At 43.3% G+C, this 13,139-nt stretch overlaps 1 protein-coding gene across 2 annotated transcripts in view; it reads right to left on the reverse strand.

The window, feature by feature from the left end:
• The window catches only part of vwa2 (von Willebrand factor A domain containing 2), a 91,153-nt gene that overhangs the window by 8,415 nt on the left and 69,599 nt on the right, over window positions 1-13,139 (reverse strand). The window contains exon 13 of one of the 2 annotated variants that reach the window (XM_041210292.1): window positions 3,602-3,724. The exons of the other annotated variant lie outside the window; for it this stretch is intronic. Within the exon in view, the coding sequence (XP_041066226.1) occupies window positions 3,602-3,724 (123 nt within the window). The remainder of the gene's footprint in view (window positions 1-3,601; window positions 3,725-13,139) is intronic. 2 annotated transcript variants of the gene reach the window in all.

Consider the following 13,139-nt stretch of genomic DNA (forward strand, 5'->3'; position numbering starts at 1 on the left):
GTTGAAAAAGGCGCAGTTTTCTGTCTGCAAAGAACATATGTATTAATATATGTAGCTTCCAATACATGCAAATGTGCCACACTGCAGTCTGACTAAATCTTAAATTGGTTGTCAGCATAATTTTTAGCACACTGAGGATTATTCAGCAAATGCCCAATTGCAGAATCACATCTAATGTTGGACACTGTTTTGAGTTTTGCAAGCACAGGCTAGTTGGGTACGGTCTGTACATTGCCCAATGCAAACAGAAGGGACTTTGAGACATACAGCCTACATACCTAGCATCACACGGGCACTGAAATTCATATACCACATTACTCATTTGTGAGATAGGCACAACGTCTTTTTGGCTTGATGGCAGCATCCTGTTAGTGGTGAATATCACTCATGTTGCTACTGCATAATTTTAAAGTTTTTTTTTAAAATTTGACATTTTTTTTTACACAAATAAGGAAATTTAGCTTTATTCTTAATACAATTATATATTTATTTTGATCTGAGAAAATTTAAAAGTGAAGGATTTTAAGTGCTTTTAAATTCCTGGTTTGCTATGTGTGAATACATTAATTTTATTGGCTGCCTACTAGCTTGTTGACATCACTGCTCCTACACACCAAAACATCCTTGACTTGGCACCAGATTTAAACAGCCGTCAGGAAAGGGAAGATTCCTGGCACAGAGATCACAACATCTTTGTGAGCAGTTTTCTTCAAGGTTAATGGCAAGCACCCTTGCTTCATCAGTGACTAGAAAATCTGGGTAGTCATGTCCTCATCCATTTAAACCTGCTGCTACAGTAAAACCTTGCTTGGATCAATTTTGCCAATTTCCTTCACAATTCTGGAGAGCTTCATTTCAGGGGATATCTCCTGTTTTCCAAAGAAAATAAGACCAGCCCAATTTCCTTAGCCTCTCCACATAATCTAAACAACATGTAGGAATGTTTCAGTGGTAGTTTATTGTACACCCTCATTACTAAGACTACAGGATCAAAATAACTGCCATACTGCCTTAGTTATCTCAGGGCCTGTTCCATTTCCAGCAAAGGGTGTCTCATCAGGGTTTGAGCTCTGGCTGCTGAAGCACAATTTTCCAAATCCCACACTGGAATATATGTTATATAAATTAACTTTCTGAAAAATAAACCCCTCGTAACATCAGCTTCCCAGTGGTTTATGTCATATGTCCTTTATAACTCAACCGAGAATAATTATTATTCTAATGAATGATCATTTTGATAAAGCACAAATTAAGCTGTCTCACTAATCTTTAGTGGATCAAGTCAGGTTTTTGTGGCCATCTGGCTTTAGAATATAGATTGTTTGTATGTTTTTTTTAAATCACTTGCTAGGCCAGCATTTATTGCCAATCCCTAATTGCCCTTGTTCAGAGGGCATTTAAGAGTCAACCACATTGCTGCCCACCTTAAGCTAGGCAGCCTCCGGTCAGTAAGGTGGCATCCCTTGCTTGCTTCAATGGGTGCTTAAATATAGGTATCAATGGGTGCTTAGGGTCCCCAGAGCATTACCCTGGGTCTGTGGATTACTGGTCCAGCAACAATACCACTACGCCATCACCTTCCCCCCCCTATTGAAACCTGTATGTAGAAAGCACTTCATACTGATGCAGTGCACCTATATGTATGAAAGGGAGATAAAAGCAAAAAAACTGCGGATGCTGGAAATCCAAAACAAAAATAAAAATAGCTGCAAGAACTCAGCAGGTCTGACAACATCTGCTGAGAGGAACACAGTTAACGTTTTGAGTCCGTATGACTCTTCAACAGAACTAGGGAAAAATAGAAAAGAGGTGAAATATAAGCTGGTTTAAGGGCGGGGGGGGGGGGAGGAAGAGTGGGACAGCTGGAGCTGGAAAGAGGGCCAGTGATAGGTGGAGATAACCAAAAGATGTACATGTGGGCATGAGAGACTGAGTGACTGCTTTGTGGAACACCTTTGGTCTGTCCACAAGCATGACCCAGACCTCCCTGTCGCTTGCCATTTCAACACACCACCCTGCTCTCATGCCCACATGTCCGTCCTTAGCCTGTTGCATTGTTCCAGTGAAGCTCAATGCAAACTGGAGGAACAACACCTCATCTTCTGACTAGGCACTTTACAGCCTTCTGGACTGAATATTGAGTTCAACAATTTTAGATCATGAACTCTCTCCTCCAACCCCTTTCCGATCCCCCTTTTTCCAATAATTTATATAGATTTTTCTTTTCCCACCTATTTCCATTATTTTTAAATGCATTTCCATCCATTGTTTTATCTCTACCTTTTAGCCTATTTTGATCCCTTCCCCCCACCCCACCCCCACTAGGGCTATCTGTACCTTGCTCATCCTGTTTTCTACCCTTAATATCACCTATTAGCACATTCCTTAGATAAGATCACCACCTTCAACACCTCTTTGTCTTTTTGTCTATGACATCTTTTGGCTATCTCCACCTATCACTGGCCCTCTATCCAGTTCTACCTGTCCCACCCCCCCCTTAAACCAGCTTATATTTCACCTCTTTTCTATTTTTCCTTAGTTCAGTTGAAGAGTCATATGGACTTGAAACATTAAAATGTGCTCCTTTCCGCAGATGCTGTCAGACCTGCTGAGTTTTTCCGGGTATTTTTATATGAAAGGGAGGTTGGATGAGAAAAATGGCAAAATTTTCGCCAGACAATTGGGGAAATTCAGAAATTGTGGCACATTGTAATAGTTAAGATGGGTAGTGACCTATGAAGTGGTCACTTGTTCTGGTTCTCAAAGATGGACAAATACATTACGTCAACCAACCCAAAAGGAAATAATTTTACAGTGGAAAGATTAGTGAATTAACAGCAAGAATATTCCAGTGGCAATGTGGATTGGATTTAAAATTAGGGCTGAAAGTTAATACTAGAAATAACTAAAAAAAGGGTGAAGAAAATTATAGGATAAGATTTCATCCGTGTGATGTGTGCAACAAAATTATGATCCTATTTATAAATAACTTGTTTACAAATTCGCTATTGCACACATGCAGAGAAAATAGCTTAAAGCTTTAATTTATCAAAAAGATTATTTGAATCATAAAATAAAATTTCCTTTGGAGGGGCTCACACCGCAACAAGCTCTAGGTAGAAAATTGAACTTCTGCGTATTTTATCATAAATTAGAACTAGGAATCAAATACAAGTTCTTTGTTCTAGAGCCAGTTCAATTTAGCATGAATGTAGCTGATTCCTCTACCTGTCAGTACAAGTCTGGTACAGTTTTGACAATCCAGGTGGGCCTTGCTCATTGCTTTGTTGTTTCTCTTGTCTCAATGCTTTATGAAGCTTTGTGCTTTATCAATATAGTTGCTGAGTTAGGTGGTGTTGAAAATTACACAGATATCATCTGCAGACGAGATCCGGTATTTGTAAAGGTCAATCCCACCTTTGAAGCCTGTGGTTGCTGAAGGAAGTATGGAAGAAACAAAGCTTCACCTCAGCATTTTCTAGGGATAAGAGATATGATTGACATGATAATAATGAAGAAATAGTTTGGTGCACTGACCTTACCTTTCAAACAAAGGGATTATATGCGGTGCTGTTTAGCTGCAAGAACTGAGAATACTTACTGTGTTCACAATGTGCTCCCTCCCAGCCTTTGCACTCACAACGATAACTTGCAATGTGGAGTATGCACTCCCCATCATGCATACATGGATTTGGTTTGCACAGATTAATTGGTGTCTTGGCCTCTGTTGAGGCAATACAAGAGACTTATTAAGGAACAGGAGTATTACCCATTACTGCCGTCACTAACTCTGCCACTCAGTTCCTAAATCATAGGCATTTTACATTTTACTCTTTTATGGTCTTTTCTGTCTTGAAGTGTAAACCAACTTTTTTTTTGGTCTAATCACTCGATACTTTTTGAACACGGGAGATGCTGGAGTTGTGAAATAAAATATGGAGTTTTATTCATGCCGACCTTTTCCAATGTCAATCAGAATGTTTGCTGTACAGATGTATACAGGTAACTTCCCAGGACAGATGCAGGAAAGGAGTGAAGAATATTGAGCAACTAAAATCTAGGGACTTTGCCAAATGAAAATCCTTAGGTATCAGTACATATAGAAAAAAGTAGTATGATCTGGTCCTGCAATATAATTTGAAAAACTCTCTCTTGGATGCTGTTGTATTATAGATGTTAAGTTGCACACTTTGAAGTGGTAACCTTTCCCAATTGGAGGCACGAATGCTTTCATTAAAGCATGAGGCACAGGGAAAGTACACACAGTTTAAAAAAATGAAACGAGACTTGAATTGAACTGGAAAGAGACAAAAATCTGTATGCTCACTGAACAGTTTTCTTCAAGTGATGATATCAAACCATATGCTAACTTTTTAATTCAGGAGGATGAATCCATAGAGGAATCTTCCAAATACAATTCCGTAATTACTTTGGCACATTGAGAGATAATTATATTGCAGGCTAAATTGGATGGCACCCAAAAATGGATGTGGGAATCACAACGTACGATTTACCTGCGCCCAGTGATTGCAATACAAAGAGTACACCAACTGTGTGTTGCCTGTTTATTAGGTTGATCTGCATCCAGTCATTGCTAATCGTGTTCATTGGTGGAACACTTCGGCAGGGGCATGTGGCAACACACCAGCCATAAGTGGGCAACAGGATGACAGGGGTAAGGACAATTTGGTACCAGCTTGTTGGAAGGCAAGGTTGCACATGGGTTCCATTGCTAAGAAGACAACTTCAGTGGACTAGCCTACAGAAGGACATCGACGGGTAGCACAACGAAATGCTTGGTGCATTGGGAAGTCCGCTGGAAAGCCTGTGATCAATGTCAAGAGACATGGAGGAGTCCAGCATTAACATGGCAAAAGGTTTTGCACAGAACATGGAGCCCATTCTTTTCAGCATGAATTGGTTGCTAACTACTTTCACAAAACTGTGGACCCAACCATGATGCAGCATTGGCTAGTTGACGTCACAGCATCCTCAGCATAAGCAGTAGCCACATAAAGTCTAAGTGCTGCAGTGGAAGCTGAGCCTTCTCTCACGTAAAGTCTGCTTGCTGCTATGCAAGCTTTGACTACTGCCATCACAGCTGTGGATTATAGTGTGCAAAGGGCCTTACAGCAATCTGTCCTCCATCAGGCTGCTAGGAGTGGTTGGGGCACTGCCAAAAGGGAGTGGGAGTGGCAGTGGCTACGTGCAGCACAAACCTGCTGTCATCTCTCAGGAAGACAGTATTCCTCTTGCTGACAGCGCCCTTACTGCTGTCTGTCAGCCTGCTAGCCAGCCAGCCTAGGCTGCTACCACCCATGCTGAGATGATGCAGTCCACATCTGAGCTGCTTGAGGTTGTCTGCAGTCTCCTCCACCGAAAGTCGGCAGTCTTCCACCAGTCACGGTGCAGCCATCGGGATAGCACCGCACAGGAGAACTAGGGCAGGCAAGGGCACAGAGAAAGTACTGAGGTAATTCAGAAGGATGTTAAATTGACTCTTATGTGCAATATGGCATGATCCAATTCATAAATTTATTTTGGAATGCTTATTTTGTGGCGGCTTTTATTTTTGCATTGTGACTAAGTGGACGCTGTGATGGTCAGTGGCCGAGGGAAGGTAAGGTGTGGGACTATTGGTGCATTGGAAATTGGGGTTGCAATTACTTGTATCACACTCCAATTAGTTCTTCAAGCACAGCCCAGGTAGAAAAGGAGCTGCCTACGTTTCATCATTCTCATCCTCCTCATCTGCTTACCATGAAGCTGGTAGCAAACGCTGACCCTTCATGGTGAGATAGCGGAGCATGCAGCAGACCACCACAAATCTTGATACTTGCCCTAACGTGTGCTGAAGGGTGCTTTTAGAGCGGTCCAATCAGCAGAAGAGTTGTTCCAGCATGCCAATGATCACCTCTATCACATTTTGTGTGACAGCATGGCTATTGTTGTACGCATGCTGCATATGTGTGCATGGGTTGTACACCGGAGTCATCAACCCCATCATCAACAAGTCCCCTTAGCCAGCCTTTGGCTTGCTGTGGTGACAAAAATACAGTTGGCAAAGTGGACTGCTGCAGAATGATGACATGATGATTGCTGCCAGGATATTGGGCATGGGCAGTGGTCTAAATTATTAACTGTGCATGGTCACACACTTGCCAGGTGTTGAGGGAGTGAAATCCCTTTTGTTCCAGTATAAGTCCTTCAGCACCTGGCACACCACTCCTTGTACATACAAATTAGGAGCAGGAGTAGGCCACTCGGCCCCTCGAGCCTGTTCCACCATTCAATAAGATCATGCCTGATCTGACTGTAACCTCAACCCCACATTCCTGCCTTTCCCTGATAACCTTTCACCCTCTTATTAATCAAGAATCTATCTAGCTCTCCTTAAAAGTATTCAAAAGACTCTGGAACCCTCTTCCTCAAAAGGCAGGGGAAGCAAAGACTCAACCCTCAGAAAAAATTTCTCCTTATCTCTGTCTTAAATGAGCGACCCTTTTTTTAAACAGTGACCCCTAGTTCTAAATTCTCCCACAAGAAGAAACATCCTCTCCACATCCACCCTATCACTTCCCCTCAGTATCTTAAAGGTTTCAATTAAGCCACCTCTTGCTCTTCTAAATTCCAGTGGATACAAGCCTAACCTGTCCATCCTTACCTCATAAGACAACCTGCCCATTCCCGGTATCAGTCTAGTAAACCTCTGAACTGCGTCCAGTGCATTTACATCTTTCTTTAAATAATGAGACCAGTAATGTACACAGTGCTCCAGATGTGGTCTCACCAATGCCCTATACAACTGAAGCATAACCTCCCTACTTTTGTAATCAATTCTCCTCACAATAAATGATAACATTCTATTAGCTTTCCTAATTACTTGCTGTACTGCATACTAGCCTTTTGAGATTTATGCACTAGGGTACCCAGATCCCTCTGAATCTCAGAGCTCTGTAATCTCTCACCGTTTAGATAATAAACTTTTTTTTATTCTTCCTGTGAACTTTTGTGACTTGAAACAACTATAGATAGCACCAAACACTCAAACTAGCAACTGACCTGTAAGTAGCTGATGAACCCTTTAAATAGCACAGGTGGGTGCCTTACCTGCTGCTGAACAGTGTGCAAGGTTAAAAAAAGAGATCATTGGTGATATTTTGGAGTTCAGTGCTCCAGCCAATGACATCATGATCTGCCTGCTCTGCACGCTTCTGGCAAACAAGCATTGAACAAGTTGCCTGCACCAACCTGGCCACACAAGTGTCCTCCTGTGGGTCAAATGCAGTTTTGGAGCTCAAAGGGAACTTTTACTGCCAAAGAAAAAAGGGCACTAATGAACCCAATTTCTCACCCCATATCTTTAAAGGCCTTCCATAAAGCTGACTCTGCTTTCAAGTTACATAAAAAGGTGTGAAGGACTACAATGAACCATTGACTAGAGAAGATGAATAGTAATGCCCTCACAATTAATTAAATCATATTAGAAGCTTTGGTATTCTGCAACAATCAGCTGTATAATTCAAAATACTCAGTTCTCTTTTATGATTCAGGTTGTAAAATCTCATCTCATTTAGTAGACCAAAAGCCAAAAGTTCCAATTTCAAACACTGGCTTAAGTTTTTGAAGTACAAATGTACACTTTTTGAAGTACAAACACATACCCTCTAACTGTGTTGCTATGTCAAAGACAGATCAAAGCTGCTGATCCACATAAATCAAGTATCATTTCAAAAATTGTTATCCTGTCATACACAGTGCTATTACTGCATCAAAAATAAATTGATAGAAGAAATAGAGCAAAATATGCCTCAGGGTTTAAACTGGCAGAAAATGAGTTAGAGCATGATATAGTGCACACAGGTACATTAAGACAAGTCTCTAGCTTTGTGGTTGCACTTCTGCTACTGAGTTACAGGTTTCAGGATGCAAGCTGTGCTCCAGACAATCCCAGCAACTGAGGATTGGAGCTCAGGCTCTAAGTCTGGCTTGATATCCATGTGGGATATTCACATTCAGTGGGTGTGGGTGGGGCGCTGTCCTCATGGTATAGGTTGTGGGAGCCCATTAAATCTTCCCAGTCCCAGTGTGTAACAATGGTTACAGCTACAAACAGCGTGCTCACTTTGTGATAAAAACAAAAAAACTGCGGATGCTGGAAATCCAAAACAAAAACAGAATTACCTGGAAAAACTCAGCAGGTCTGGCAGCATCGGCGGAGAAGAAAAGAGTTGACGTTTCGAGTCCTCATGACCCTTCGACAGAACTTGAGTTCGAGTCCAGGAAAGAGCTGAAATATAAGCTGGTTTAAGGTGTGTGTGTGGGGGGCGGAGAGATAGAGAGACAGAGAGGTGGAGGGGGTTGGTGTGGTTGTAGCGACAAACAAGCAGTGATAGAAGCAGATCATCAAAAGATGTCAACAACAATAGTACAATAGAACACATAGGTGTTAAAGTTAAAGTTGGTGATATTATCTAAACGAATGTGCTAATTAAGAATGGATGGTAGGGCACTCAAGGTATAGCTCTAGTGGGTTTTTTTTTTATTTTATATAATGGAAATAGGTGGGAAAAGGAAAATCTTTATAATTTATTGGGAAAAAAAAGAAGGGGGAAACAGAAAGGGGGTGGGGATGGGGGAGGGGACTCACGACCTAAAGTTGTTGAATTCAATATTCAGTCCGGAAGGCTGTAAAGTCCCTAGTCGGAAGATGAGGTGTTGTTCCTCCAGTTTGCGTTGGGCTTCACTGGAACAATGCAGCAAGCCAAGGACAGACATGTGGGCAAGAGAGCAGGGTGGAGTGTTAAAATGGCAAGCGACAGGGAGGTTTGGGTCATTCTTGCGGACAGACCGCAGGCGCCAACTCCAGCATGATGCCACTACCAAACACATCTTCCCTTCACCCCCCTTATCGGCATTCCGTAGGGATCGCTCCCTCCGGGACACCCTGGTCCACTCCTCCATCACCCCCTACTCCTCAACCCCCTCCTATGGCACAACCCCTTGCCCACGCAAAAGATGCAACACCTGCCCCTTCACTTCCTCTCTCCTCACCGTCCAAGGACCCAAACACTCCTTTCAAGTGAAGCAGCATTTCACTTGCATTTCCCCCAACTTAGTCTACTGCATTCGTTGCTCCCAATGTGGTCTCCTCTACATTGGAGAGACCAAACGTAAACTGGGCGACCGCTTTGCAGAACACCTGCGGTCTGTCCGCAAGAATGACCCAAACCTCCCTGTCGCTTGCCATTTTAACACTCCACCCTGCTCTCTTGCCCACATGTCTGTCCTTGGCTTGCTGCATTGTTCCAGTGAAGCCCAACGCAAACTGGAGGAACAACACCTCATCTTCCGACTAGGGACTTTACAGCCTTCCGGACTGAATATTGAATTCAACAACTTTAGGTCGTGAGTCCCCTCCCCCATCCCCACCCCCTTTCTGTTTCCCCCTTCTTTTTTTTCCCAATAAATTATAAAGATTTTCCTTTTCCCACCTATTTCCATTATATAAAATAAAAAAAAACCCACTAGAGCTATACCTTGAGTGCCCTACCATCCATTCTTAATTAGCACATTCGTTTAGATAATATCACCAACTTTAACTTTAACACCTATGTGTTCTATTGTACTATTGTTGTTGACATCTTTTGATGATCTGCTTCTATCACTGCTTGTTTGTCGCTACAACCACACCAACCCCCTCCACCTCTCTGTCTCTCTATCTCTCCGCCCCCCACACACACACCTTAAACCAGCTTATATTTCAGCTCTTTCCTGGACTCGAACTCAAGTTCTGTCGAAGGGTCATGAGGACTCGAAACGTCAACTCTTTTCTTCTCCGCCGATGCTGCCAGACCTGCTGAGTTTTTCCAGGTAATTCTGTTTTTGCTCACTTTGTGATCTGTCAGGTTTAAATCAGTCGCTGGATCCTTTCACTATTTTAAACTATTCTGCGTGAAGATATGGAAACAACGATCAGCACATTTCACATGCATCACATCCTTCCACCTCAAAAGCCATTCCATTACCTTTTATATGGACAGTTCAGTTAAGCTGCCTCACCTGGCATACCACAGCAAAAGCATATTAGGTGTGTTTGCCTTCCATAAAAAATTGTACTCAATTTTAAGAATATTCTTCCTTTAGCACCGAATTAGGTAGGCAGATTGTGATGAGTCTCGTTTTAGCCAGATAGAAAATTTTATAGTATGACTTACCCTATGTAAAAATTCTTTTTGATCAATTTTGAAAAACTTTTTTACCACATAAATCGTAGGAGATGTCTCCAGTGACTTTGCCCCTTTGAATTTTGGAGACAGTGGTCAACTGTTAGACCCAGGCAACCAGCACCATCTTGACATCAGTGGTGGCCCTAGATTTCTTTTAAGAATGTGAGCCTGTTCATGAGCTCAGGAAGCCTGTTTCTGTTCAAAGGGAAGGACCCATGCTTTTAAAAAAATGTTCTAATGTTTGGCAGGCAGCCAGGAAATTGTCCAGATCCCTAAACATTGGACTCAGCAGAACTCTACTCTCATTCACAAGGAGACTCTCCAGTGTAGGCAATCCAGGAATTTTTTTAAATGATATTTCAAGCAAGTAATGCTCATAATTCACACAGAATCTCTGGCCAGTCATCATTCACTGAAAAACTGTGATTTGATTTGCAGCACCATGACATAAAACAAACTGACACAGAAGTGTATTGGGCTCATGGATGTCACTGCCCATTTTCCTGCCAACACAGAAACTTGACTTCAAGGGGAAGTGGTGGTAAAACTAAGAGCGAGCGCTGCTGCAAGGTCAACCCTAGCCTAATAGCATTGGCAAGTGTCTGATTGTTAAAACTGGACTGGGGTGTAGACCTGACTGCCTCATCAGCCTGTATAAGGAGGAGGATTTTGACAGAGTATCGCACACCCACGTGGTGGATGTGCTCTCCAAAATGGGGTTTAGGGAGGGACTCCGCAACTGGATCTAACTGCTCTACACAAACATCTGCAGTGCAGTTTCAATCAATGGGTGGGAATCAGAAAGCTTTCCAATTCAATCTGGAATCAGCCAGGTGTGCCCTCTCTCCCCTGTCCTGTGTGTTGCATAGAACCCTTAGCTGAGTACATCAGAAAGGATCCAGGCATAAGAGGAGCAATGATCCCAGGCAGCAGAGGCACTCAGGTCAAAGCTTCCCTGTACACGGACGATATCACCGTCTTCTGCTCAGATCCACTGTCAACAGCAGGCCGATCAACATCTGCGACCAGTTCAAACTGGCCTCGGGAGCCAAGGTAATTTGTGGCAAGAGCGAGGCCATGTTCTTTGGGAACTGGGCTGACCGATCCCTTGTCCCCTTCACCGTCAGGGCTGACAGCCTGAAAGTACTGGGGATATGGTTCGGAGGGACCTGGGCACGTGTTAGAAGCTGGAGAAGTGAGTGGCTATGGTGAAAAGAAAAATGGGCACGTGGGAGTGACGCTCCCTCTCCATTGCGAGCAAGAACCTGGTCATCAGGTATGAGGCACTCAGTGTTGCTGTAAATGGCACAGGTCTGGCCCATTCCTCACTTTCACTTTAGTTGGAGGTCAAAAATGAATCACGTTCAGGGGGACATAATGTACAAGCCTCTAGATAAAAGGGGAAAAAAAGCGTGCCCAATATCGCCATCATACTGATGGCCACCTCTGCGTGTGGCTGCATCAAGCTGTGCATAGACCCTCGGTACGCAAACACCAAGTGTCACTATGTGCTGAGGATCTACCTGTCCCTGTTGTTGCGAAGGATGGGTCTAGCCACACTGCCGTGGAACGCTCCAAGTAGTTGGACCATGCCTGAAGCTCATGGAAAATTTTATGCAGAGAAACACCTTTGACCACAAGTCCATTAGGCAGCAGTCGGCACTTATCGTCCTAGAGGCCCTGCGGGAAAAGGAGATGGTGGATCCTGTCAGATGATTCCCCGAACAGACCGTCAAAGTCATTTGGCAGAATGTCTCATTGCCAGAACTTTGCAACAAGCATCAAGACGTAGATTGGCTGCTGATGAGAAAGGCCCTCCCGTCAGATCCTTCTTACACACCAGGAATCTCACCCCCTCCGCACGCTGCCCTTGAGGTGGCTGTGGTGGGGAAGAGATTGTTGCTTACCTCCTGGTGGATTGTGCCTTTGCAAAGAAGGTCTGGAGAGAGATGCAGTGGTTTTTGTCAAGGTTCATCCCCAGCAGTTCCATGACACAAGACTCTGCTCTATGGGCTGTTCCCAGTGACACACACTGAGACAAACATTAGCTGCAGCAGGAGGATCATCAACTCAGCAAAAGACGCTCTTTGGTCTGCCCAAAACTTTTTGGTCTTCCAGTACAAAGAATTATCCCCGATCAAGTGTTGCAGACTGGAACGTTCCAAGGTCCAGGACTACGTGCTATGGGATGCACTAAAGCTTGGGGTAGCTGCTGCAAAGGTGCAATGGGGAAAGGCTGCTGAATAAGACCTTTCTGCCATAGTGCATCGAGGGGCTGGGAATTGTATAGATCCCTCGGGCTGTATGATTCACATTGAATGTATGCAGTGAATACTACATGTATCACAATTGTATTGAAGCACCTCAGAGCACAACATGATCTATGTAGATAACATAAATACCGTTACACTGTCCGACTGTCTGTAATGACCATGTTGAGATGCCTGTAGGTTCATTGATTGTATTGAAGCACCTCAGGATCTATGTGGAAAACTTGAATTTGATTGCACTTTGTGATGGCCATTTTGAAATGTTTTGTAATGTTCTTTCAGATATTCTATGAATAAAGTATCTATTTCCAAAAAAAAATTAAAACCAGGAAACCCAGTGGAGAAATCACAGTGGGAAAATATACAAAAAGTTAAACTGGATTCACTGAAGAGGAACGTTCACAGCATTTGTCATTAGTTTCAGTTTTTAAACTGTATTTGTGTGGAGGAAGGTGGGGTGGGGCTCCTCAGTCTGGGCTCCCTGCAATCCCCACAGTGCAGAGCTGGGTGCAGGGATGTGGATGGCTCTGGAGAATTGGAACTGATTCTGGGGCATTTTCCCCTCCTCCTGCTCATGACAAGTCAGCCTTTTGGGGCAGGGTTTCCAAGTAAGTGAATGGAGATGGATAGAAGTGGATAG

The sequence above is a fragment of the Carcharodon carcharias genome, chromosome 17 (genome assembly GCF_017639515.1).
Source record: "Carcharodon carcharias isolate sCarCar2 chromosome 17, sCarCar2.pri, whole genome shotgun sequence".
Lineage (NCBI taxonomy): Eukaryota > Metazoa > Chordata > Chondrichthyes > Lamniformes > Lamnidae > Carcharodon > Carcharodon carcharias.